We start from the raw sequence: 27095 nt of genomic DNA, 5'->3' as shown, positions 1-27095 counted from the left end.
TCCCTTGCTGGCACTGACGCAGGATTGGAGCCTAGATTAATCAGACTGGGACTTTTCAGCTTGGAAAAGAGACGACTAAGGAGGGATATGATTGAGGTCTATAAAATCATGACTAGTGGTGTGGAGAAAGGAAATCAGGAAGTGTTATTTACTCCTTCACATAACACAAGAACTAGGGGTCACCAAATGAAATTAATAGGCAGCAGGTTTAAAACAAACAAAAGGAAGTATTTCTTCACACAATGCACAGTCAACCTGTGGAACTCCTTGCCAGAGGATGTTGTGAAGGCCAAGACTATAACACGATTCAAGAAAGTACTAGATAAATTCGTAGAGGACAGGTCCATCAATGGCTGTTAGCCAGGGTGGGCAGGGATGGTGTCCCTAGCCTCTGTTTGCCAGAAGCTGGGAGTGGGCAACAGGGGATGGATCACTTGCTGATTACCTGTTCTGTTCATTCCCTCTGGGGCACTGGCATTGGCCACTGTTGGAAGACAGGACACTGGGCTAGATGGACCTTTGGTCTGACCCAGAATGGCCGTTCTTATGTTCTAAGTTCTAATAAGGAAGAGTTTAGTCTCAAGATAGCCTTCTGGAGAGGGCAGTAGATTGGGACTCAGGATATCTTGGATCAGTTCCTGGGCTGTTGAATGACCTTGGGCAGGTCACATGCCCGCTCTGTGCCTCAGTTTCCCCATCTATAAAATAGGGCTAGCCATACTGACCTCCTTTGTAAAGCACCTTGACATCAATGAATTATTACTATTAGGTGAAGAGGTTGGAAAGTGACGAGTGATTTTTTTGGGGGGCCCACCTAGAGGTACCACCTGAAAATTAGGCCCCTTTCTGGTGTCTACAGTTGGGTGCTCTTCACTTTTGAAAATCTTGATGTCTCCTTTGAGGTTTTCGAGATTCTGCTTGCCCTGGCTAGCGACAGACATAGCAGTGTCCAGCTCTGTTCCTGGCAGGGCTAGGTGACACAGTGGTAAGAATATTAGGGGCTGGGCTACACTTTCCTGCATGCTAAGTCAGTGGTGAGAAAATCCCCTAAGTAGGCTCAGTGGAGATGCAGCCACACAGGGCTGGGAGGCTAAAATTGCTGATGTTTTGTACAGCAGTTTGAGATTCGTAGATGGAAGGTGTCGGAGGTGTGCAGCTGCTAGTTGCTCACTAATGACATTTGCGAATTAGTGTGTCTGGTCTAACTAAAACCCTTTGTTCTGGGCCAAGAGGAGTAGCTTCATTTTGGTGATTTAAATGACTAATTTGTATCATCTATTGATGTTCAAATATCGACACTCAATTAGCAGAATGAAACAAAGAGCACCATTTAAATCATTTTCGAGGCGGCAAGCCATAAAAGCCACTTTGCCTAGTAAAAGCCATTAACAATGGTATATTACCTCTGTCTTCAGCTGTTACATTAAGATAAATCTGAGTTGGAAATGCACCATTCAGAAATAATCAGTTGGAAAATGTACAAATCTTTGGCTTTTATGACAATCAAGTTATCATCAGCATATTTAGAGGATATAAACCTTTCTGAAAAGGAGCCTGTAACTTGGCACTTGGGACAGGTTTCCTGCTTTTTCTGACAGAGGAAGGCTTATTAAGGTTCCTGTACTGTGGATTTCTTTTGGTCAGTTGCTCATTTTGGGTCAAATCCTCAGCTGACATCAATCAGCATAGTCCTACTGAGAGCAAAAGTACTATGCCAGCTGAAGATGTCAGTTTGCAATTTGGTGTCAGTTTGTAAATAGAGTTAAGTTTACTTCTTGTCCTTTTTTTTTACTTCCATTTCTTTCTTTCTTCTGGGACCCTCACCCATCGCTAAGAGCTCTTTCTCTTTATAGAACCTGATAAGTTAGAGATGGAATAAACCTACTAGGGTCATCTACTCTTATTGCCTTGCCTTTTCAAGATTATTCCTTGCAGTGCCTGCACTCACTTTCATAGAGAGAGAAAGAAGAGGAAAAACCCAATAGACGAAGGGGAGTGGTGGAGACAAAATTTTGTTGAGGCAGTTTTGTTGGTACCCAGATACTCCCACGATTAAAAGCACTGGAAGTGCAAAGATGGTTAAGGTTTTACTTGCCAGCGTTCCCTTGTAAATCTTTCCACAGCCCCATTACTCTCGTTATGGGACTTTTCTCCTGATCTCCGGCCAGAGGTTTTCCTTTTTAATTTCATCCCATTATACCCCTTGGTACTGAGCTAAATAATTCTTCTCCTTTCTTGGTGTTTATATCCTCTAAATAACCTGTAGATAGTTAAGTCTCCCCTTTGTTCACTGCTTAGCTAAGCTGTGTGCATTTATGGGCTGGTTTCCAGAGGTGCTGAGCACCCGCAGATCCAGTTGGCTTTAGGGGGGTGCTCAGCACCTTTGAAAATCTGAAAATCACAGCCTAAAAGAGCCTAATGGCCCAAGGAGTTTAAGGGATGTTATGCAGGAGACACCAGCAGGTGCTGTTACAGTATCACCTGTTAGCTTTCTTACAGTGTGAGCAGCATACAGTCCAAAGACATGCCGTGTGGTTAATTTTGTGATGTGGAGTCTTTGGAGCTGTTATAAACAGTAAGGGAGTTTGCTGTCTGTCTTAATCTCTCTCAGTCTTGAGGCAGAATTGTTCTCTGGGACCTGGGCATTGACTGATATTTCTGAAAGAGGGGATTTGCCTGCAGGCTGCATATGGCATTCTCTGTTCCAGCACAGGCGCCTATAGTGTGAAAAAAGAAGTTAAAGAAAGGCAGTACCATCAGTGATCTCTCCATCAATGGGAAACTGACCTGAAGAGCCCCAACAACTCATATGGCTTGGAACAGAGGTGAAGAGAAATTAGGGAGCTGGGTGCCTGATTCCTTCCAGTTCCTTTGACTATCCCAGCCTTAATCTTTCCTGAAAAGTAACTCGCTCCATCTGGGGAAACCGAGGCACGGGGTGGACAAGTGTGCCCCTCACCTTTTTGGACTCATAAGATTTTGATGCTGTAGAACCTAGACCTTAGCCTGAACTGAATCAAAATCCAGATACTGCCTCCTAGGCTTATTCCAAGCAGAGCTTTAGATTTTTATAGAGGGATCGAAAACAAATTTCTGAATTTTAGTTCCAAAAGCGTAAGTGTTTTGCTGTCTGCTTCTAGAACTGTGTGTTGGTGAAAGGCTTCCACGACCGATATCCCGAGGGCCCAACGCTCATCATTGGCATTGTCCGCAGTGTGTACAAAGGGAACTACACCTGCATTGTGAGCTACAAGGAGAATGGAAGGACCTACAACCTCACCAGAACCATAAGGATGAAAGTAGTAGGTAAGGAGGATAAAAAACCATACAGAATTGTAGCGGCAGAGATGAAAAGTTCTGGAGAAGGCTCTTGCGGGCTCGATCAGTGACTGACTATTGGTCCCACCTCCGACTCCTTGGCGTAAATGAATTAATTAATCTGCCACAGCCAGGTATTTCAGTTTGCTGGGGTCAGCCTCCCCTGGCGTGTGAATGCCCAGGACATATCTCCGGCAGGGTGAGTTGTGCGAGTGAGGATGGGATGATCTGGGCTGGCCTCTGCTGGCATTGCCCCGTCACAGTTGTGTATTACGCGTTAAAGTCTGTCTGTGGTGATCTCAGCTCACTCACTATTAGAAATAGTGTCTCGTTTTTCCAGTGGCTGCTGTGTGTTTCCTGCCTTCTCTCAGGCTATCTATTTTAAAACTAGCAGGCTCATCTGTTCAGACTGTAGGATCTTCAGGGCAGAGGCTGTCACTTCAGAGCTGCCTACAGTGTGCCTAGCATACACATGGTGTAATGCAAGTGACAGAGAATGCTCAGTCTTAGTGGCAGCAAACACTATGCAGACTGTAAAAACCTGGTAAATATGAGAACATGCTTGTATCACGTGGTAATAGGTGCTCACTGAGGGCATGGTAGGAGGAGAGAATACTGTTGGCAGGAAAAAACAGTTTTTGTTGTTCTTTTTTTTTAAAAAAGAGCAGCAGTAGAAAAATCTGTGTGATAGGCTGAACTGTAGGTAAAGTCCAAAGGGCCTAGATGGAGGTGTGATTCCTCTGGACTGCAGCTGGGCCCAGATCATCTATCCAGATAGCCCTATATGTGGGGGTTTTCAAAATCTGGATTGGGCATCAAGTTGTGTGACTGGGACCACTTTCTACTTAGATCAGCTTCTGCCCTTTGGGACATGCACGCAACTCTCGACAACTGCAACGGGAGATGGGTACGTACATCTGGGGGCGCAGGGGGTGAATGACCCTGGTGTGCAGTCACAGATGGTAGAGTATATGCAAGTGGGTAGTTACTATAAGATAGTCTGAAATAATTCAAAATCCTAATGAAGACTGACTATTTTCAACTGCGACCCCGGTGTGGGGGATTCTGTTTTCTGTTCTGCAGGGTCTCCAGCCAAGGCAATGCCACCGCAGTTTAGCTCTCCAAATGAGAAAATAATATACGAACTCGAAGCAGGTAAATCACAGTGGTAGCTGCCCACGGGAAGCCTACATGCATTGATGGGGAAGATTATTTTAAGCCATGTAATTAACAAGCACAGAGGTTCATCTTGGTTGCCTGCTTTCCCACGGCTTTCCTTCGTGTCTTTACTTGAACCATATGGGGGGCCGTGATTGCTTTGCAAGCAGCATGGGATTCTCTCTCTTTTCTGTAGCTTCCAAATTGCCGAAGCCCAATTATGGGACATGAGAACACAGCTTAAGAAGGCTCTTTGAGCGTACAAACTTACTGAAATAATAAACATGGAAATCAGGCTCCAGCTGGTAGGAGCAGCTTCAGAAGCAGAGAAAGCACTGGAGTGAAGGGGGTAAAATGGGGAACAGCTGGGAGTGTCCCTTCCTCAGAAGTGGCCAAAGCAGGGATCTGCAGACATTCAGAGACCTTTCTACAGGTTTGACTGGACTTTCTCTGCCCCGTGCTGATCGTCTGGTTGTGCTAATCCTCCCCTCACATAGTCTCCTTAGCTCATCTTCACTCCACACCTGCCCTCTCCCCCACTACTTTCTTTCCATTTAGCCAATCTCCTCCTAAAATCATGCCCACCCTCACATAGTTCACTCTGCTGGTGTGTTTTCCCTCTTCCCTGGCCCTATGTGTGTCTGGTCTCTTTAGATTGCTAGTTCTGCAGGGCAGGGACTGTCTGGTACTCTGGGTTTGCACAGCACCTAGCCCACTCTTTATTGGTCTTTAGGTACCGACAGCTTCTGGAAGCTGCAGCATTGCAAATAATAAACATGATTCATAATAATGAGGAAGATGTTGTCCTGAAGGCACTGGATTTGGAGATCTGGGTTCAATCCCTGCTCTGCCACAGACATCCTGTGGGACCTTGGGCAAGTCATTTACTCTCTCTGTGCCTCAGTTTCCCATCTGTAAAATGGAGACAATAGCCCCATCTGGTCTCCCAGGGGTGTTGAGAATAAACCAATTATTGTGGTGGGGGGCACTGTCATGGGGTTCACTCACAGCTAGGGGTGCCTCCTCCTGGTCGCTCTGGAGACCAGCACCGTCCAGCGCCCCCTTCTTCTGCTTGTTACACATCCTACTTCTGTGCTCTCAGTCTCTGCGACCGGGTGCTCCTTCTTCGTGACTTGGTCCTCGGGCCAGGTCATTATGTGCGCTTCCCCTTTATGGGATGTCAGTCTTCAAAAGAATGGGCTCAGGCCATCTTCCCCTTCGCTGCCCAACTGGTGCCACTTCCCCAGTGGCAGGTAGGGGGACCCAGGCCCACCCTCTACTCCTGCTCCCAGCTCAGGGACCCTCCAGTCGGCAGCCACAGTCTGTTCCACCCTGGACCTTGCTGCCTTTTCCCTGAGCCCTTCCTTACCTTCTGGCTCTCCCCACTTCTCTGGGTTTGCCAGCCTCACAGCACCCTGCTCCCAGGGAGTAACCGCAGGCTACTTGCCTCTGTAGCCCCAAACACACCTCCCTTCCCCCTGGCAGCGACTGCAGGCTGCTTCCCTGCAGCCCCCTCTGTTATCAGCTTCCTGCAGCCCATTCCTCCTCAGGGCTTCCTCCTCCAGTCAGGGGATTACTTCAGCCTCCTGATTGCCCTCAGCTGTGGCCTGGCTGGTTGATTGGCCCCGTTCTTAGCCTACATTAACCCCTTCAGGGCAACTGTGGGGTGAACACCCCATCACAGGCGCTCACAGTGTAGTGGTAGGAACCACTTAAGTACCTGATTAGGGAGAGACTTGTTTGTTTATTTACTGTTTATTTGTAAAACAAAAGTGAAATATTCCCACTATTCCAGTTATCCGACATTTGAAAATATATTTTGGCCACATTCCTGTTGGCTTTTGAGTCTTTTGCTAGTTTCTCTTCAGAATCTTTTTTGGCCTGCCGGATTATACTTTTACACTTGACTTGCCAGAGCTCATGCTCCTTTCTATTTCCCTCAGTAGGATTTGCCTTCCAGTTTTTAAAGGATGTCTTTTTATCTCTAACTGTCTCTTTCACTCTGTTGTTTAGCCATGGTGGCATCCTTTTGGTCCTCTTACTGTATTTTTTATTTGCAGTATGTATTTAGTTTGAGCCTCTATTGTGGTGTTTTGAAAAAGCTTCCATGCAGCTTGCAGGCATTTCACGCTTGTGACTGTTCCTTTTCATTTCCATTTAAACTCGGGCTTAAGAGGCTCTGGAAAGCAGAAGCGATGTAATGCTGCTGCTGCTATATCCACCCTAATCCTCTTCTCCTAGGTGCTGAGCTTGTTCTGCCCTGCGAAGTCTACTTCACCTTTCTGAAGGACTCGCAAACGGAGGTCTGGTGGACTGTTGATGGAAAAAATACAGACAATATCACAGACCTGAAAATAAAAGTCTCCGAAAGGTAACGTTTCGTAAGAAGGACGTTCATTGCATAGCTCTTGCAGCCCTCTCCACTAGCTGCGCATGGGATCCCACCGAGAGGCCTGGGGTACTCAACAGCACTGCCCCTGTTGGCAACACCTAGAGCTCCCAATGGAAAAAGACTGTTCAGGTTATTGGCAAGTCCCAAATGTTAGGAGCCAAGAGTCACTTGTTTCTTAGTGTTAGTCGGATCAAATCACTCCAGGGTGCAATGCAGCATCTGTGCGTAGTTATGCTACTTAACCATGATCTGCTCATTGTTTGTCACCAAGTTTTCATTTAAAAGAGACATCATTAAGAGGCTCCATAAGCGAAAGAGGGCTCATCATTGGTAATAGCATCACAAACTGGCTAGTGTGAGGCACTGCCCTCTAATGGAGAATAAGGGAACTGCATTGCTGTGTGTCATAGACTCTATACTGTTAACAACAAAGGGAGGTTCTCTCTTTACCTCAGGCAGTTGATTTTGGAACAGAAGGATGAGAGTCCTTTCCCCACCATCCTCACAATGACCTGTTGAGAGCAATAGATTTGTTACAGTATCTTCCATTCCTTGTTATGTTTTTCATCCTGGAGGGTGCCAAAGTGCTTTATGACATACGTACAGAGTTCATGTTGTAATGAACCATGACTCATGCACACGCACATCAACTGCAAGTGCAGATTGAACCACACCCGCCCCGCCAAGACATTAGCACCAAATACACAAGTCGTTACTCCTTGAAATGAAGAACTCCCAGAGCTGTGAGATGGCAGCATCCTGGGACCAGCCACTAGAGGAGACAGGGTCACAGTCTGTTATTAATCTTCACCCACCACTGGAAAGAAGCCGCCGAGGAGTAGACTACAGCAAGTACGCACAACATTTCGGGATTGGAAGAGAAGAGCAATACCCACTGGAAACTGCCGGGGCCCTGTGGATAGGTTGAAAGTAACGACCCAAATCAGAACTTGCAAGAAGACTGAAGTGCTCATAAAAAGTGCTACAAACTGTCTGGAAAACTCTGTCCTGCAGTACAGCACTCCCTAGCACAGTGGTTCTCAACTCGGGTCCACCGCTTGTGCAGGGAAAGCCCCTGGCAGGCCGGGCTGGTTTGTTTACCTGCCGCATCCGCAGGTTTGGCCGATTGCGGCTCCCACTGGCTGCAGTTCGCCGCTCCAGGCCAATGGGGGCTGCAGAAAGCGGCGCAGGCCGAGGGACATGCTGGCCCCCCTTCAAGCGGTGGACCAGAGAACCACTGCCCTAGCACCAGGCTAGGCCCTTCATTCCGTGCTGACTCAGAGGCCAGAATACCATCTTCAGAATCACCCAACAACCCCCTATAGCGGCTGGGATTTCCTTGGAGATGTCTCGTCATGATGTTTAGGTTTAGCATTGCTTGTGTGGGGTCAGGTTAGCACCTACCAGCAGTTTATAAAAAAACTGGGTGACCGGTTGTGGGATTTTTGTGTTTGTTTTTTTCCAAACTGTTAAAGGAATTAAAAACCAACTATTAATTTGCCATGCTTTCAAATCCACCTTGGCTTTTGGTTCTAACATTTGGACAGTCATCATTTTGTTCATAAGAATATTAATAAATATGATGGGTAGCAGAATCAGTCCATAATTAGCTTTGGGATGAAGCAGAATTTGTTTGAAGATGAGCATTATTATCATTAGAATGCCATGTACATAAGAAGGCAGGCCAGACTTACAGGATGGGAGACTATCCTGAGAAACAGAGACTCTGAAAAAGATTTGCGGGTGGGTGGGGGTAATCAGCTGAACATGAGTTCCCCGTGCGATGCTGTGGCCAAAAGAACTAATGTGATCCTGGGATGCAGGGGAGGGGGATATAAAGTAGTAGAGAGGTTATTTTACATCTATTTGTGACACTAGTGTGCAACCGCTGCTGGAATAGTCTGTCCAGTTCTGGTGTTCACAGTTCAAGAAAGATGATGATAAATTGCAGCAGGTTCAGAGAAGAGCCATGAGAATGATTAAAGGATTAGAAAACCGGCCTTACAGTGATAGACTCAAAGAGCTCCATCTATTGAGTTTAACAAAGAGAAGGTTAAGGGATGATTTGATCACAGTCTGTAAGTACCTACATGGCAAATATTTAACAATGGGCTCTTCAATCTAGCAGAAAAAGGTAGAACACGATCCAATGGCTGGAAGTTGAAGCTAGACAAATTCAGACTGGAAATAAGGTGTAATGTTTTAACAGCAAGAGTAATTAACCATTAGAACAGGATTATGGTGGATTCTCCATCAGTGACCATTTTTAAATCAAGATAGGGTGTTAGTCTAGAAGACCTGCTCTATAAACGATTTGGGGCAAGTTCTCTGGCCTGCACTATACAGGAGGTCAGACTCAGTGACCACAACTCTCCCTCCTAGCTTTGGAATTTGTGACTCCATGACTAGGTGTTACAGTAGCACATAGAGGTTTCAACCAAGATTGGGGGTCCAGTGTGCTGGTTGTTGTACAGATACATATTAAAGGACAGACTTGTCTCAAAGAGTTCACAAATTAGACAGACAAAATGAAGTGGAGAAGAAAGGAAATCTTATTATCCCCATTTTAGAGATGGGTAATTGAGGCACAGAGAGACTAAATGACTTGCCCAGGGTCCCACAGAAAGTTTGTGATGAAGGTGGATACTGAACCCAGATCTCATGAGTCTTTGTCCAGTGCCTTATGGCAAGCCCACCTTTCCCCTCTAAAATGCCCCAAGACACAGTTGATCAATCATATTCCTCACACTGGCAATAAGCAAAAGTAATGCCAAGAAATTTAAACAAAACCAGTTCACAGAGGAACCAAAAGGTCAAACTGTTCTGCTGTAAAAGTTTCTGTGAAAAATGAAGCAATTCCTAAATATGGGTGTGATTTACAAAAAAGGAAAGGCTGAATTCTCTGTGTGTGTGTGTGTGTGTGTGTGTGTGTGTGTGTGTGTGTATAAAAAATCACAGACAGTGCAGCCAGTGTTAGTGCGTGCAATACTTTAACTTTTCTGTTCCAGTGTCTCTACTGCCGAACTTGGACACAAGCACATCACAAGGACTCTGACCATTTCCAAGGTCACACCCAAGGACTTGAAGCGCAACTACACCTGTCATGCCAGAAACACCAGAGGAGAGGTTCACCAGGTGGCCATGGTGAGAATGAAAGGTAATGGAATTGCACAGCAGCAGCTTAACAGATGCAGCAAGGCAAAAATCTTAGACGCATGGTCGAATGTGGAAGAAATTTCTTGGGGCAAGATGGGCCTTGACTGAACCCGGTCATACAAGGGAATGGGGGAGTAAATATTTCCTGCTCCCTCTGCTCCTGTGTAGCCTTCTTATTGCTACCCACATTGCACTTCCGGCTCTAGGGAAGAGAGTAGAGGCTGCATGCCTGATATTCCCCACTGCACTCAAGTGGGTGTGAAGAAAGATGGGGTGTGGAACCATGGTTCTATTCCCTCTAGGCAGCAAGTGGAGCAAGCCAAAGAGACTAGTAAGTTGCACCCTGAAAGGAAGGAAGGGACGAACTCTCCCTCAAAGCAAGGGAGAATTCTGTCTGTCACGGTTCCTTGCTGCTGCTACTTCTGGGGTGGCGCCGCGACTTGTCGCCCTTCTACGGGGCTGAGCCTAAAGGCTCAATCTAACCCTCAGGGAGCAGGGGCTCATGGTGTTCTGCCCGAGGTTTTTTCGAGTTCAGGAGCCGGCACCAGGTTGTTATGCTATGTCAGATGTCAGACCCCTCTCAGAAGTGCCATCCAGTTGTTCTTTAGATGTCTGTTATCTCCTTGGTGCATGGACACAGTTCCCATTTATCTCTGTACCGCGGGAGGAGAAGATTCATCCTGCAGCAGCCAAATCTGATGGCTTTTCTATGTTCATTTCTGCTGACCAAGCTGGGTTGTGTGTGAAGCTGCAGCCTTTTTTGTACTCTGACCCTTCTTTTAAAGCTCAATATCCCAGACACTAAACTACATAAATCATTCTGCCCTAAATGATGGAAGGATATTTGCCTCCAACTCCGTGCCAAGCGGTACATGCAGTGGGTGCTGTCAGCACAGGATGGGGGAGCTTTTGCTGAGGCGTGGCATTTCTGGACTGTGCACCAGAAAATCAAAAAAACCATGGGCTGATTAGACTTGCTGATTGAGCTATGCACTGACCTTCCCGTTGGAGTCTAGCAATGGTCACTGTCCCAGGCCCTGCTCAGGGTCTTTTCCCCTGCTTTAAACATGCCACAGCTTTGCAAGAGGGTCAATGGAAACTCATCATGGGATGAGCACACAAATTCTTCTAACCAAAGCTATTCATCCCTGTTAAACATGGTATTTTTAGTGTGGGGTGACCCATGCCCTATGCATCAATAGAACAGGCTCCTGAGTCTGGACTTCACTTAAAGAAACAACTTTAGCCAGTGTCAAATAACTGCCCCTCACTGGGAAACCCTAATCTGAGCATCCTCTCTAACCCTGGGGCCTCTTTGAAGACAAAAGACGTTTGAAGACGTTTGCAGTCTCTCATTATGGGTTTCCTGGCAGAGTGTCCCTGAGGCAGATCACCACCTTACTGCTTCCCCGTCAGTGTGACCGGGCAGACAGAAAATGCCTTTTGGAAGTTGCTGTGCTTGAAGCCCTTCACGGTCACTTTCCTTTGAGATTCCCAGATGGAAACTAGACAGACTCAGAGCATGAAACACTCCTCACAGCGCTCTGGTTTTGGTTTCTGCCTTGGCTACTGTTGGAGGGTGGTCTAGAGAGCCATTGCCAGGACTGTGGGCAAATTCTGGATAAAAAGTGTAATTCAGAGACATTAACCTTGCAAGCTGACTTTTTCTAGAGCTGTTTCTCTCTTAACCTGAGAGGTATTTTTCCTGTTTCACACACCCATCTCACAGCAGTCAAACCCCTTTCTTCAGGCATGTCTTCACCAGGCTTTCTTAGCCAGGCAGACATTTCTGTTACCTCACTAACCTCAAGTGGGTGACAGCTCTGTACACAGAAGGCCTGAGAGACTGCCTGGCTGCACGTCAGGAAAGATTGCTGTTTCTAAGAAGCTCCACCAGAGAGGAGTTTGCCTCGGTTTAACTTATTTCAAATGCAAGATGCCAAAAAAGTAGCCTTTTCATGACTTAAGTCGAACAACTCTGTGGCTCCTGCTCTGCCCTACTCTCTGTCTGTCAACACGAGGAGTTGTCCTCTGGATTTCAGAGATCTTCCTTAGGAAGACACTTGGCTCCTCAAATGTTATGCTCTGTTGCCGCCAGGGTTGCGGGGAGTGTAGACATGATTGACCCGAAGGAAGGCTTTCCTCACTAACAACCACTTCGCATCTGTTTTCACCCCTTTTTCTTTGTCTCGGGTGGACAATTCTACAATCTTTTTGTGTCCCTTCAGAAAGGAGCCCCAGACAGAGCATGCAATTAATCAAGGGCAGAGTTTGGTTAGAGCCATCTATCTGCCTATCTTGGGCTTTTCTCTAGTAGTCATCACTGTAGTGTCTAGGCGCTTACTTCTTGTATACGGCTAGGAAAATTGAGATGCATGGCATGCTGGCCCTTTGTTTAGAAAACAGCAGTCCAGGACCTCACAGAATGCTGTTTCTTGGCTGACTGATGCTTGACTGTCTGCAACTGTCTCTCTTTCCCTCCTGTCCACTTTGCCAGACCCCAGGATAGTTGACTGGAAGCTTCTCTTTCTGTAGACAAGTTACTTATGTCTTCTTTTTTCTTTCTGCTCCATTCCACAGCAGAATGCAAGAGCCAGCCTGGATCACTGCAGGCTAAAGTCAACTAGCTGCAGACCATCACATCATGCCACTCGCGGCTCAAGATGGCCAGGATCTAACCTCTCAGTACCATTTGCCTTATAAATGTTAGCAAGTGGGCTTGTATTTCTTTTATGTTGGCTATGAAAAAATTCCCTCCTCTCCCTGCCACTGGTTTATATTCATTTCTGGCTCCTGGTTTTATTCTTCTTCGGATTGTCTCTTTCACTGTTTCCTGTATCTCTTGTGCTGTTCGCTACCCATGGAGACTTGCTGGATTCTTTCAGTTTCTGTTTTCTCTTTCTAGTGATTTGGTTTGTTCGCTAATAAAGCTCAGATACATCCACGAGTTTTGTGATGCTTCCACTTACTGCTGATGGCTCTCTATTCAAACTGCCACTGCACACGTCACTTAGTTCGGCTGTGCCCATTAAAAGGCCAGTATTTACCTAGTGATGCCACACAGTTACCACGTTAATTTGTATTCTAAGGATGAGGAAAAACAGGGGGTCTCTCAGATACTACTGTTAGCAAATGCTGGCTTCTTGAGAGAGTCTGTCTTGTTTAGGACAGGTCATCTTACCTCTTTGCAAACAGTTCAATCTTTCCAGTGTTTTCTCAGAGCCTTCCTTCTGTCTCGGGACTAGAAACAGTCGGGGGGGGGGGGGAGGTTGCTACTGACATACCTGATATCTCTTTGGGACAAGGCATGAGAGGAGCAGAAGATGGTGGCCAGGAGTTATTCTGCTCCAGGCTTGGACTGTTGGTTTTGACCTGGCTTTCCCCATATCCATGCACTGATCACACCCACTGCACTTGCTACATGCTGTTTCCAAGGTTATGATTGTTCCTGAAAAGGCGGCTTTCACAATTTACCCTCTGAGGCCAGCTTGAGCCTTTGGGCCCAGCCCAGAGTGAGGACCATCCTGCGGCAGAAGGGAACTGGGACTCGGAGATTCCTTCCTGGCCTCCTGTCTTGCTCCGGGAAGATGTGCGGAGTGATTTACTTCACCCATCTTCAGTGTCTGTATGGGCAGCAGATTTAGCCCTTCAGTCATTTTGTCTCCTCTTCAAATGCCTCCTTCATGTTGCAACCACCCGGCCCCCTAAAACTGCCCACGGCTCGCAGGCGTGTGTGTATTTATTTAGGCATTAGCCTTTGATGTCCTACAGGAACCTCGATTTACAGATGGGCTCACATTGTGTTATGCCCTTCGGCTGCCTGCGATCCAGCCATGTGCCCATTAAAATGGAAGCCCAATGTATTCCATGAAAAAAGACCTGTCTGTTTTTAACCCCAGTTCTAGTTCCAAGATACACCGTGGAATTGGCCTGTGGACTAGGAGCCACTGTCTTGCTGGTGGTGATCCTGATCGTTGTCTACCACGTTTATTGGCTCGAAATGGTTCTCTTCTACCGGGCTCGCTTTGGAACGGACGAAGCCATTCTTGGTAAGGGTTCCATGGGGTACAGCGCCTGCTTCTTGCTGCTAGTCCCTTTGGTTCTGGAGATAATTTTTGTGGCAGGCCGTTTCTACCCCCTCCAGAAGCAGGGTAACACTGACCATAAATGTCCTTAACTGTTTTCACTTTTCTGGGTGAACTGAATGCTTGCGAGAGGAGCCAGAGGCAGGGTCTAGGAGGGTATCCTTGGAGTAAGTGCGGTGTGGCCATGATAATGTAAGCTCTCCACACATTGCTCCATTAACATCCCTCGTGGGACCATCTCGAGGGACAGGGCTATGTTGTCCGGTCTTTGGTCTCTCTGCTAAGGATGTGGAAAGAATGGTCTTCTGTCTCGAGCACAGAATCAGGCTTCTTATGTCACTCTGAGCTCATCCCCCAGGCATGCCACATTGCTGTTTCTTCCTATGTAAAACTGGGATGATAGTAGGTCCCTGGCTGGAATGGCAGGTTTGCTGCTGATCCCGTGAAGGTGTGCCAGGCGCTTTGAGTCCCGCTGAGGCTGGAGAAGTGCAAAGCCTTGTCTGGCAAGATGGCTCATAGGTACAGGTCCGTGGCGCCTGTAAGACTCGAGAGCCAGTAGAGAAGGTGGGGACTGAACAATGGGGGAAGGCATGGACCGTAGCCAATAACAGAAGCATCTCTCTGCTCCCGACTCTCAGACGGTAAGGAGTATGACATTTACGTGTCCTATGCCCGGAATGCCGAGGAGGAGGAGTTTGTGCTGCTGACCCTGCGCGGAGTCCTGGAGAACGAGTTTGGATACAAGCTGTGTATCTTCGACAGAGACAGCCTCCCCGGGGGAAGTAAGTATGTCACGGGGGATGCCCACCATTCATGCCCTTCCCCTTAATTATGTTGGAGGCAGTGGTGATTGAGAGGAGGGTGACTGGCCTTTCAAAGCAACGTCCCCCACTCCGTTAAACATCCCTCAGAGCAGATTCTGGCTTCTTGCTTCACATGATGTTGCACTCAGCTGCAAACACTTCGAGCCAGTGTGTGTGGGGGGTGCTGCCGTGGTCAAATGACAATGGGTATTTTTCAATGCTCTTTCCAGGAGGTGTGCTGTACAGTGCTCTGAAAGCACCACAAGGCAACCAGCCCCCTATTCTTAAATAAAACTTCTGAACTGGCCTAAGGAAGGGAGGATAAAATTGGGGGTATGGACTGAGGAACAGGGGAATTATTGTACTAGCCCTGATCAGTAATCCATCCAGTGCATTACCATGTCACTGACAGTGGCTAGCACCTGCTGTGTCAGAGGAAGTATGTGTGCAATAAATCCTGTTGTAGCAGTGATGGGATTACCAGTCCCCAGGGAAAGTTTCCTACTAATCCCCATTAGTTAGAGATCAGCTCATACCCTGAAGCACGTCTATTCTTAGTAAATATCAGCATATTAATAACCCTGAATAGCAAATACTACATTTGTATTTATTGGGGGCCCACCCTTTAATGATGGACAGGGCCAAAGGGCTCCACACTCGGGCGTGGCCAAATCCAGGACCCTCCTCAGATCAGTTGTACAAACCTGGGGTTTCAGAAGCAAAGATGCCAGAACAGCCCATGCTCCAAATGCCCCATCTCTTGGGGAACCCCACATGGCTATAGGGCACAGAGGATGCCAGAACCTCAGTCGGAGGCTAGATAAGGGCCACAGCCATTGAAGTCAATGGAAAGTCAATGCTCTTGACTTCAGTGGGCTTTGGGTGAGGGCCCAGTTATGTCAGAACGCGTGCTGGTAAAAATCACTAGCTAGGTTGTTCCAAAGTAGAGGCTTGTGCACTCAGATAACCCAAACCAGGAGTCATTCCCCTGGAGACACATACCAGTCTGAGCCAGCTGTAAGGGAGATCAGAATCAGACCCTGGGTCCTTTTGCTCTCCTAGTCTCATGTAGAGTCCATTGACAAGGTGCTTGGGCACCACCCCTTTGACATATAAGTAAGCAAAGATGAATCTCCAAGTGGGTGACTAGGTAAAGCCACTGGTGGTTGGTCAATGCAAAGCCTGCACGAAGAGGCGAGCCGTACGCCGGTTTGTTTGTTTTCACCAATGGTCAGGCTCAGGCAGATGCTCAGAAGGAGCAGGCTCCTGCAGCCAGCCCTGGGTAGTTCTGTTCAGCAGCTGTTCACTCTACATTGGTCCTGTCTGCCTAGCTAAGGCCAGTGGTCAGTAGACTGAGACCTTGCATCCCATAGGGTGTGAATGCTGAGAGCAAGGGGAAGGACCGTGGCTCCTCCTTCCTTCTACCCATTGACAATCCCAGGTGGGAGGAGGCTCAGGAAAACCATTTTTATGTCACCAAACCACGGAGCCAAGTTTAGTAGGGACCACAGAGCAATTCCCACCATGTGTTTGCATGGGTGTCGCTTGACAGCATCATCTGGCCCTTTACAAAAACTTACAGTTTTATAGCAGGCTCTAATCCTGACTGTGGGCTTTGGGCACCGACTCAAAGTGAAAATAGCAGGTTAGTTCAGCCCCTGCAAAGTGCCAGACAGCTGAGGGAGGATTTGGTGAACGCTGACAATTTAAGTTTTTTGTTTTTTTCTAGGCTAAATCTTCAGGGTCTTTTCTACTTCTTAACACAATGTTGAGGCTGCCGTGGGCTAAAAAGTGCAGTTCTGTGCTGCAAAGAGACTCTGTAAACTTGGCATCTCCTTCCGCAGCAGATCTGCTCCTGGTGCCTGTTCGCAGTTAGTTCAGCAAGTAGATATTTTTATTGTTTTCTGCTCCAGTTCACCTTGCAGAGCTGATGCTGCTCTGGGAGAGAGAGGTTCTGTCCCTTCTTGTGCATCAACAAGATTGATTCATTAAGTTCCAGTCGTGTGTTGGCACAGGTGTCACTGGAAGGCATAATTCAGCCTACTGTGTCTTTATTGCTGGTTGTGATGTACAAGAAGGAAAGAATCCAGCTTGGCTTTCAGATCCCAGGTAGGGTTTGCAGGGCTGGCAGTTACACAAAAAAATTATTTGCAGGCAGGTAAGTTGGAGTCCCTGAGAGGTGATAAACTTGGAACCCACAATGTCATTTTTGCAGTAAGCTCCAGGTAGAGCGTTCATTAAGGGTGAGATGTGGTTATGTGGCACAAAGCCAGAACCAGGGTCCTGTGGCCCCAGGGTAGGAACAACGATGGCAGGAACAGGGTAGGCCCACATTGTAGGAACATGAATAGGGGGCTCCTCACTCAATGAGGAGGGAAAGACAGTAACAGAAAATGAAAGTACTCCACTTAGGAAGAAATAATCAACTGCATAAATACAAAATGGGAAACAACTGCCTAGGAAGGAGTATTGCAGAAAAGGATCTGGGGCTTATAGAGGATCACTGACTAAATATGAGTTAACAGTGTAACACTGTTGCCAAAAAGGTGAACATCATTCTGGGATGTATTAGCAGGAGTGTTGCAAACAAAACACGAGAAGTAATTCTTCTGCTCTATTCGGCACTGATAAGACCTCAGCTGGAGTATTGTGTCCAGTTCTGGGCACCACACTTCAGGAAAGATGTGGACAAATTGGAGAAAGTCCAGAGAAGAGCAACAACAATGATTAAAGGTCCAGAAAACATGACCTTTGAGGGAAGATTGAAAAAATTGGCTTTGTTTAGTCTGAAGAAGAGACGACTGAGAGGGGACAGGATAACAGTTTTCATGTACATAAAAGGTTACTAGGAGGAGGGAGAAGAATTGTTCTCCTTACCCTCCGAGGATAGGAAAAGAAGCAATAGGCTTAAATTGCAGCAAGGAAGGTTTAGGTTAGAAATTAGGAAAAAATATCCTAACTGTAAGGATAGTTAAGCACTGGAACAAATTACCTAGGGAGGTTGTGGAATCTCTGTCATTGGGGGTTCTTAAGATTAGACAAACACCTGTCAGGGATGGTCTAGATAATACTTAGTCCCGCCTCAGTGCAGAGAGCTGGACTAGATCAGTGGTTCTCAAAGCTGGTCCGCCACTTGTTCAGGAAAAGCCCCTGGCGGGCCAGTTTGTTTACCTGCTGCGTTCGCAGGTTCGGCCAGTCGTGGCTCCCATTGGCTGCGGTTCGCTGCTCCAGGCCAAAGGGGGCTGCGGGAAGGGCGGCCAGCACATCCCTCGGCCCCTGCTGCTTCCCACAACCCCCATTAGCCTGGGTGGCGAACCGCGGCCAGTGGGAGCTGCAATCGGCCGAACCTGCGGACGCGGCCGGTAAACAAACTGGCCCGGCCCACCAGGGGCTTTCCCTGAACAACCAGCGGACCAGCTTTGAGAACCACTGGACTAGATGACCTATTGAGGTCCTTTCCAGTCCTACATTACTGTAATGAAGCCAAGCACACATGGGGCAGAATGTTTCCAGAGTAGATTGGCCGGTTGCTTTAGGAAGTGCTTAACTGTTTCCTTTCCTTCTGGTGTCAGTCCCAGATGCCCATTAACAGACTACTCTCTTCCCTGCCTCATTATGGCTCACGTCTCTGCTCATTATGTTCCACAGCTATTTTATATCAGCAGGAAGGACAGCTTTGCATCTGACCTACAGCTCCACTGTTCTGTTCGTGCCTTGCTCTCAATGGGTGCTGGCTGCTGTATTCTCTCATAACCCAGCAAATGCACATTCTCCTTGGGAACTAACTATAAATTGTCCTCTGCCTTTCACTCTGGTGTTCTCACCCCCTTTCTCTCCATGTGTGATATCACCCAGTCTGCCTTGTCGGGGACTGGTCCAGTTCTAAAGAACAGAGCTTCTTTCATCTCAAAGGGTCCCAAAGCGCTTTCCAAACAGTGGGCACAGGGATTGCTTCATTCTCCTCGGGTGCAGAACCCAGGGGTTGTTTAGCAGCACCACTGTGCAGCAGTTTAGCACAGGGCATTAGAAATATCTTATCCATATGAATTGCCTACAATGAAACGTGCCATGGGAATTTCAATGACTGCTGGTGGCGAGTGTGTGAAGATGGCATTTCCAGCAGCATGGTGCCCTCGCGCCATACCAGTACAGCGTGACTCAGTGGGACAGTCATCTCTAGAGCTGGCCAAAAGTTATTCACAAATTTCGGTACATGATTCAAATTATTTGGTGAATGTTTTTTACTGTTATTCAGTCAGCTCTAACCAGCATCTGCTGACTGGCCAGCACCACTCCCTGCAGCCCCTAGCCAATCCATGGCACTCTTCCAGCGAAGAGTTGATACAGCCTTCCTCTCCTTGCCTTGTAAGATCTGGCAGGATCATATCTGAAGGTGGCAGGTCTGCCAGCAGACAGCAGTATCCTGCCATCACGGCAAGCCTGATCCTCTTCCTAAATTCTCTACAGAGAGAGAGAGAAGCAGCAGGGACCTGTTTAAAAAAATCAAGAGCTAAAAGAAATAAATCCGCCAAGTCCAGCACTACAGCTCAGCCATGCACTGTGCTAGGAACTCCTGGCGGGGCAGAGCTGTCAGTCAAGCTGAGCTGTAATGTGGGTAATTGCAGAGTAGCCGTTGCTTTGTGTCTGATCTGCTGGGCTCTTCACTGTGCGTCCTTGCACAAAAAGAAAAGCTCCTTGTTTAAATCCCCCGTGTGCAATGGTGACGTCTGCCACTGTGCATCTGGCGACACCCATCACCAGGCGACTGGCCACTCCTCTGCCTTGTCTGAAGAAGTGAATCCAGTGCACGGGTCAAATAAGCGTGGCCCCAAGCTGCCTGTGGCTGCTTCCAGCACCAGCCTCTGCGATGTGGCTCCAACCACCTGTGCCGTGCTCCAGAAGCAAAGACCCTGAGCGTGCCACGGGGACGCGTGGAACAAGGAGTGCAGAAAAGGGCTTCCCTCACCCTCATGCTCCCTTGCAAAAGTGTTTTTAAAATGCATCAGCCACCTCCTATGCCAAAACAAGAGAATGTGCCCCAGAGTTAGTGACGCTCAATGTGTGAGCGCTAGTCCCCACCACACATCTGCCTCCAGTGTGGACAGTGGAGTGGCTGGTATCAGCGCAGCCTGTCTCTTGGGGTGACCAGGGGAGCCAGATTTGCTAAACACGGCTTCATAGAAAGAGAATCTGCTAACTCCTGACAGGCCCCAGCGAATTCCTAAAGAAAGTGGGTCATGGAAATCTGCCTGCCAAACTGTGCCTTCAAGCTTACCTCTCTTTCTCTTGCTCTGCACTCTCACGTCTCTGCTTCTCTCCTGCCTGCCCATGTCCCTTTGCTGTCTCTCCCTTCCACCCCGATCTAGGGACCCTTTGCCTTCAAGCCCAACCAGGGGTGCTTCCATACGCATCTGTGTGACGCAGGCTCACAGCAATGGTCAGTAGTTGCCACCTTCTGGTTAGGTCTCCCAAGCGCCAGTCCCTGCCCACCTGGACAGCGGTGAGGCCATGTTCAGTTGCCATGCCACGTACGGCATTGCTGCTGCTCCCCCATCACACACAGCTGGGCTTTAACTCCTCTACTTCTTAGGGAAGCACGATGGGCCATGAGTTAGCTTTGGGCAGCTAGTACCCTGCCCCCAGTGCATGCGCCTGTGTGATAAGTAGAGGATTATGCTGTCCTTGATGAAGAAGCAGAGGGAGATGGATTATCCCTCCGGTTCTGCTGGCAGGAGTGAATCAGACACCCTTGGAGGCTAAATGCCGTTAATTTCCCATGTTACTTTCTTTTCCATTATATTTTCTGCCCGTGAACGATGGAAGCAGCTGCTGGGTGATGCGCTTTCAGAAGGACTTTGCATTAATTTTGTGAAGGTGGCTCAGGCAAATCGGCTCACTGCTGCTGGAAATCAAAGGCATCCGCTACCGTGTCACTGACTCTCATGGTGTTGCTTTAGAGACCCCACATTAAAAACCTGGGGCGGCTGAGGTCACTGCCTCTGGGAACATTGTGGGGGTGCCCTTGTTGCGGTGATGAGGGACCCAGGAGCAGGAGCTTAATGATGGGTCCAGGAGAGTAGTTAGAACTCCAGCAATTCAAAATTAAATTAACCCTCAGAACACCCCTGTGGGTGGATAATTACTATTCCCATCTCACAGAGGGGGAAACTGAGGGAGCAGAGTGAAATGATTTATCCAAAGGCCTGTCTGCGTGAGAGCAGGATTAAAAGGCAGATGTTCCTGGCTTCTCTTAGATTACATCTCCCCCTAGCTGAGGTGACAACATTGCCCAAGGGGGTGACACCCCATGACAGTCGTGCTTGACTCCAGTAGATTGTGGGGTCTCCTTTTCTGTCCCACTTATAACTGGGATAAATCCAGGCCGGCCCAAAGCAGCCTCGCACTCTACACGCAGCCTTCCCGCAGTGATCGAGTCTCTCATGGTAGTGTGGCGCGATGGTGTTTACGTAGCACTGGGTCTGAGCGACCCCAGCCACTTTCTGCCCTTGGGGAGCCTGGCCATGTGTGCCTGGAGAGAAGGGCAACGTGGACCGGGGTTGGGAGTGGGGAGAAGTTCCTTTGTGGATCAGAAAAGGCCCAGCTGCTGGGAAGGAAGGGGGTGCTGGTTGCTGGAGCAGAGGCCTTCATTGGGTAGAGCTGCCTGAAGTGGTTGGGAAATCCCCATGCAGACACACTGAGGGGCTCAGCCTCCCAGGAGGGTCTGCTTCGCCGCAGTCCCTCAGCGGTGCGTTCTCCTCCATCACTAACTAGCTCGGTGTCTTTCTCTCCCAGTTGTCACAGACGAAACTCTGAGCTTCATCCAGAAAAGCCGCCGTCTGCTTGTTGTGCTGAGCCCCAACTACGTCCTCCAGGGCACACAAGCCCTTCTGGAGCTCAAAGCCGGTCTGGAGAACATGGCCTCTCAGGGCAGCATCAGAGTCATCCTGATCCAGTACAAAGCCATCAAGAAGAGCAAGGTGAAGGAGCTGAAGCGGGCCAAGACTGCGCTCACTGTCATTAAGTGGAAAGGCGAGAAGTCCAAGTACCCACGGGGCAGGTTCTGGAAGCAGCTGCAGGTGGAGATGCCAGTGAAGAAGAAGACCAGGCGCGCTAGCATCAATGAGCAGGAGCTTTCCGATTCCTTCCTGCAAGATGTGTGATAGAGAAGGGGATAGCAAGGCTGGGGAGGGGACAAGAACATGTCCCCTGAGGGTTTACAGTGAAGGATTCCATCTTGAGCATTTCAGAACGGCACCTCCCTATGGCGTTTTAAACTGCCCTGGTCAGAGAAGAGCTCACTGGCCACTGTTTCAAACGTGCCCCCTTTTATTTAGCTGGACAAGACCCAGTCAGCATTACATCCACTCTCAGGGTCTAAATATTTGCCATCCAGGAAGGGCGCAAGCATCCTTTGGAGAAAGGGAGGCGTTTGCACGGGTCAGCGTTCTCACTCTTGGGATCTGATCTGAGCCCTGCCCCGGTATTCTGGGACCTTGATCCCCCTTTGTCTCTCCTTAAGACCTTTCATCCCTTCTGGTTAGTGTCTCGTGGCGGTAGTGACCCCAGCATGGAAGCACTGGGCCAGTTTGAACAAAGTCACTAGGCGAGCTGTTATGCTTTCAGTAAGGATCCTTGGAGATGGGAGTGGCCAAGTTGCTCATTCAGACACTCCTGATTTCTGCTTCAGGATGGGACGTACACTACAACACATGCTCACACCTAGCACTCAGCTGGCTCGTACCATTCCCGGATGTGTTCCCATGGGAATGATTCCCTTCAGGGACTTTACAAATGTGAAGCAATTGTCACAGAAATGTATTTATGTTTTGTTTTGACGGTACTCCTTGGTGGTATTTGTTTTACAGCCCTTCTGGCAAAAGCTGGCCCAGCTCAGAAACCCTTGGCAGTCTTCTGAGTTTCCAAACCCCTGTGGTGCCCAATCCTCGGAATCGAGGGGAGTTTCTCCATTAATACAGTGCCGCAGATCCTGCCTTCACATGTGCATGTGACCCTTATTTGTGGAACAAGCTCAGGGACTTCACAAGGGTTGCAAACGTCTCTGCTTTGGTGCTGAAGAGCAGCGTCCCTGTTCAACCTATGCCGCTGGCCATTGGCAAACACTGTGGAAGGAGTTAAAGGAGGCATTTTGTTTCAAAACCAAAACCCAAACCACCTCTCTCCAAGTTCTGCCCACATCTTCATGCACTTGGTATGTGAGTCAACCAGCACATCTGATGCTGCCAGGCATGCTTGGGGGGGCACTTCAGAGAGCTAACATTCCACTGGGATGGCCGCACTTAGGGTGACCTGATGTCCCGATTTTATAGGGACAGTCCCGATGTTGAGGAATTTTTCCTATATAGGCACCTCTTACCCCCCACCCCCGTCCCGATTTTTCACACTTGCCCTCCAGTCACCCTATCCGCACTTAATGCTCTCCCAGCTCAAAGTGCAGCAACAACAAAAGGTTAAGTGGGCAACATTGCTTGTATTTCACACTATAGAACAGGCAGACCTCAGCAGCTCTTGTGGAGACACATGGGACTGAGTCTGCACATACTTTCCAGAGTTTCAGGGAAGTTTGAACACTCCCTGCACAGATATTTAAGGAGTATCCAGCAATAAAGAGTTTTTATTTATTCTCTTACTTGTCCTGATTTGTGGTTTTGTAGATATACACTTTTTAAAACAACAGTTATGGAAGTGTATTTGCCAACCTATATATTGTTTCTGAATTCCCACTCTCTGAAGTGAGAAGCACCCAGGACACTAGCTGGGCTGGATGTGCAAGAAGCAGTGCGATGCACGAGTGGAGCGGTTTTGGGCCACTAGCACATGTCTGACGGGTCCTGACAAGCGTCTTTCCTGGTCTTAATAGTGCCCATCAGTGCTGGGCCCCAGTGCATCAGTCCTGCCTACTTTCCAGCTGTTCTTTCAATGCTCTCACTCTGCTCCCTCCTGTTGGCGTCAGTGGTAAAGCCCCTTCTGTCATCAGTGGCAGCAGGGTTAGGCCGGGTGCTTTTGAAAATTCCACTCTGGGCTGCTTTACCCTGGATTAGACAGGAGGCACCGGCACTGGCCAGAACAGGCAAGGGCTTGGTGTGCTAAACCACTGCGCTGGAGTGTAAGCTTGCTGGGGCAGGCGTCTGTCTTATTACAGAGCCCAGCATAATGGGCCTGGCTCTGGCTGGAGCTTTGAGATTCTGCTGTGATAGAAATGTTTACTAATGATTAGTATTAGAGGGTTCAGTTCTCAGGGCAGGTCAGCTCTGCCCTGCTTTCCTAGGGGAGGAGGATTGGTTTTTCCATGTGTCTTTAGAATTGTTAATCGTTTACTATTGTCCTAAAATTCTCTTTCTCCCTTGAGGCACCTAGATGTCTTGGTACATGGGGGCATTTTTGCTTTATTCTAGAATTGAGTCTTACTCCTGGCAAATGCATGTATATTGTTTGTGGCTAAGAGTGTAACTCTTGGTTGACCTGTAACTCACCCTGTCACCCGAGTAGTGTCAGGCTATCCAGAGCTGCTCACAAGCTCAGGGCAAATTGTGAAGAAACAGGGCCCAAACACCAAACTGGTTGTGAGTCCTATACCTAGATTTCACTAACCAAGTATCTAGTGTGAACTCAAGCATCGTGACCGCCTTAACATGGAATCACAAACAGTCCCCTTAGCAATCCGATCTATCTTGCCACCTAGGTAAGCTTGTCCTTGTGGTAAATGGTCCCTTACCCCCCGCAAAATCACAATAATATTCAGGTTACTCCTAGTCCCAAACATCCAGTCACTGACCCCAGGTCAGTTTCACCCTAGTATCTCACCAAAGCCAACACTTGTAGCCAATCCTATAATAAACAAGATTTATTAAGAAAAGAAACGAGAGCTATTTACAAGGTTAAAGCAGGTAAGATACAAACACAAATGGGTTACAGTCTTAGGTTACAAAGGAGTAATAGAAGGTGCCGTAATATGCAAGCTCTATGTCCTTTAGGACTAACCCAGGCTAAACCCTGAGGAACTTTGTTAAGCTTAGAAATCTTTGCCCCTAAGAGTTTAAGCAGCACAGAGCTTGAGGTTCTTCTTGCTGGACATTTTTATTCCCTTCCTCCCTGAGTTCAAACTGATGGGATGAATTTACATGCAGGTCTCCTCTTCTGATAGGGTGGGGAAGGGGATGAATGCAATTAATAACCACTTTGTTCTTTAATGTTTCACAATGGCTCATTTCGGTTCAATGGACCTTCTTGCAGAGCAGGGAAGGGCCTAACCCCTTCTGCAGGAAGCCAGCATTTTACATGAGTTAATGCTTCTTTCCTGTTTGATGAGTTACACAGCTACAGAGGTCTACAATGCAAACACTTAATGTTACCTTATAACCTGGGCTATAGATGTTAAGCGAGATTAATACATGAAGCATTCTACAAGTATTTCATAAAGTCTAAACACATTTTTACATATTCAATACCTATTTCAATGCTACTACCCCACAGCTGAGCCAGACGGGTTTCTGGCTCTGCATTCGTTAGGTTTGAGTTGGGCCCTAGGGCCCTTGGCATGAGCTGGCACATGATCTGCCAGCGTCACAGTCCCTGTGATGCCCATTGGTGAGACTGGGACGCACATTGTGGAGCCATTGTTAAAAACAAACAGCTGGAATCTGTGCACTGTCCATCCAACTGGACAGGAATAGTTGTGCTGTGCTGGAGAGACAGCCAAGGAGCCCAGCTGTAAAACGTCCTGGCTTAGGTCCCAATCCGGCAAAGCCTTTACCCACATACTTAGTTTTAAGTAAATGAATAGTCCTGGTGACTCCAAGTCCCAAGTGGCTTCCTGGAAGTCAAACAGAACTGCTCATTTGCTTAAGATAAAGCATGTATTTTGCTTTTCTGGGGCCCGTAATCCACCGCTGGCTCTGCCGTGTGGTTTCCTGGCGCCATAAACTCAGTCTCCGTGTTTTCACTTGTGATATAATCAGCACCTCACAGTTTATAAAACTGTGTAAAGCCAGGATTAACCTGTAAAGTGCATCGTTTTGTCCCATTTCTTCCTGCTGGGACTTTGGAATCTCTTCACATTAAGCATCTCCTTGCGATAAACGCAGCCAGAGTTACCGTCAAGCAGCTGTGACATCTGAATGCAGGATGGAAGGCCCCACATCACACTCCAACCACTTTTTGTTGCATTCTAAGTTGATTTAAAAAACGGCCTGCATGCATGGAATCTGAATGTCCTCACATCTCCCAGCCATTAGCATCTTGCATCTCACTGCTGGCTCAGGTACTGAGAGACCCTTCGTTACTAGGTTAGTAGAGATTTATTTTAGGACAGAAAATCCCTGTGTTTAATTTTACTTGTTTGATTTAAAATGTTTTAAAAAAAAAATGGACCAGACCCTCCGATAGTGTAAGTCAGCGTAACTCCAGCAGCATCAATGATTCAGGATGCTTGTGCCCATTCCCCGACAGGATTACCAAGAAGCAGGCAATCTCCATCAATTCAATGAAGGATAAAAGCATGCAAGTTACCACTGACTGCAATGGGAGCTGTTAGACCATTGTTCGGCTTTTTGAATGTCCCATGCATAGGGCAGATGCTGGGGCCTGTCCCAAATAAGCCTATCCACTTATTTATGAATGGCATTTGATTCCCAGTGCAGGATTTTAGCACAGCTTGTACCTTTAATTTGGTGCGTTCATCTGATTCTGTGCTGTAACTTTACATTAGTCAACAGATAGCTAAATGTAAAGTCCTTCATTTTATCTCACTGTGGAGGAGGACTGGCTTTGCACACATTGGAATGGACTTTGCTTTCCATTTCATTTTCTGTTTTAAGGCCTTCTTCCATTCTACGTTTTCTCACTTTTGTGATGTGTCAGTGTTGTTGGGTTTTATATACGTATTTTTAATTTTAAATAAAATGTTTATTTTCATTTTTGCATTTAAGTCCTTGTATGGTTCTCCTGAGTTTAATTTTACTCCATTTCTTCATCAGCAAATATGTTTAGCCAAGGCAAAATGTTCTGTCCCAGTGGCAACATCTATTAAAGATAGAACCCTAGTGGGAGTTGTGCAGAGACCCAGCATCACAAGGCCTAGGTACCACCTTAGTCACATGTATGCCATCCAAATAGCGGTACCTATTCATGTCAAAAATAGCACCCAAAGGCCTCAATCAGGACTGG

At 47.7% G+C, this 27095-nt stretch overlaps 1 protein-coding gene across 5 annotated transcripts in view; it reads left to right on the top strand.

Annotated features, from left to right (window-relative positions):
• LOC119861236 (interleukin 1 receptor accessory protein) overlaps window positions 1-26843 on the top strand; it is a 59625-nt gene extending 32782 nt beyond the window's left edge. Inside the window, exons 5-11 of one of the 5 annotated variants that reach the window (XM_038416075.2) lie at window positions 3141-3306; window positions 4402-4473; window positions 6718-6847; window positions 9877-10025; window positions 13924-14073; window positions 14748-14891; window positions 21705-26843. In XM_038416075.2, coding sequence (XP_038272003.1) covers window positions 3141-3306; window positions 4402-4473; window positions 6718-6847; window positions 9877-10025; window positions 13924-14073; window positions 14748-14891; window positions 21705-22072 — 1179 coding nt within the window. In that variant the 3' untranslated portion in view covers window positions 22073-26843. Of the gene's footprint in view, window positions 1-3140; window positions 3307-4401; window positions 4474-6717; window positions 6848-9876; window positions 10026-12604; window positions 12969-13923; window positions 14074-14747; window positions 14892-21704 lie in introns of those variants that run through there. The other 4 variants (XM_043492255.1, XM_038416076.2, XM_038416078.2 and 1 more) reach the window with 4 other exon arrangements.
• Window positions 26844-27095: the final 252 nt, after the last annotated feature.

This window comes from Dermochelys coriacea, chromosome 9, assembly GCF_009764565.3.
Source record: "Dermochelys coriacea isolate rDerCor1 chromosome 9, rDerCor1.pri.v4, whole genome shotgun sequence".
Classification (NCBI taxonomy): domain Eukaryota; kingdom Metazoa; phylum Chordata; order Testudines; family Dermochelyidae; genus Dermochelys; species Dermochelys coriacea.
Note: the sequence above shows the minus strand (reverse complement) of the source record. Positions and strands in the feature narration are given on the sequence as shown.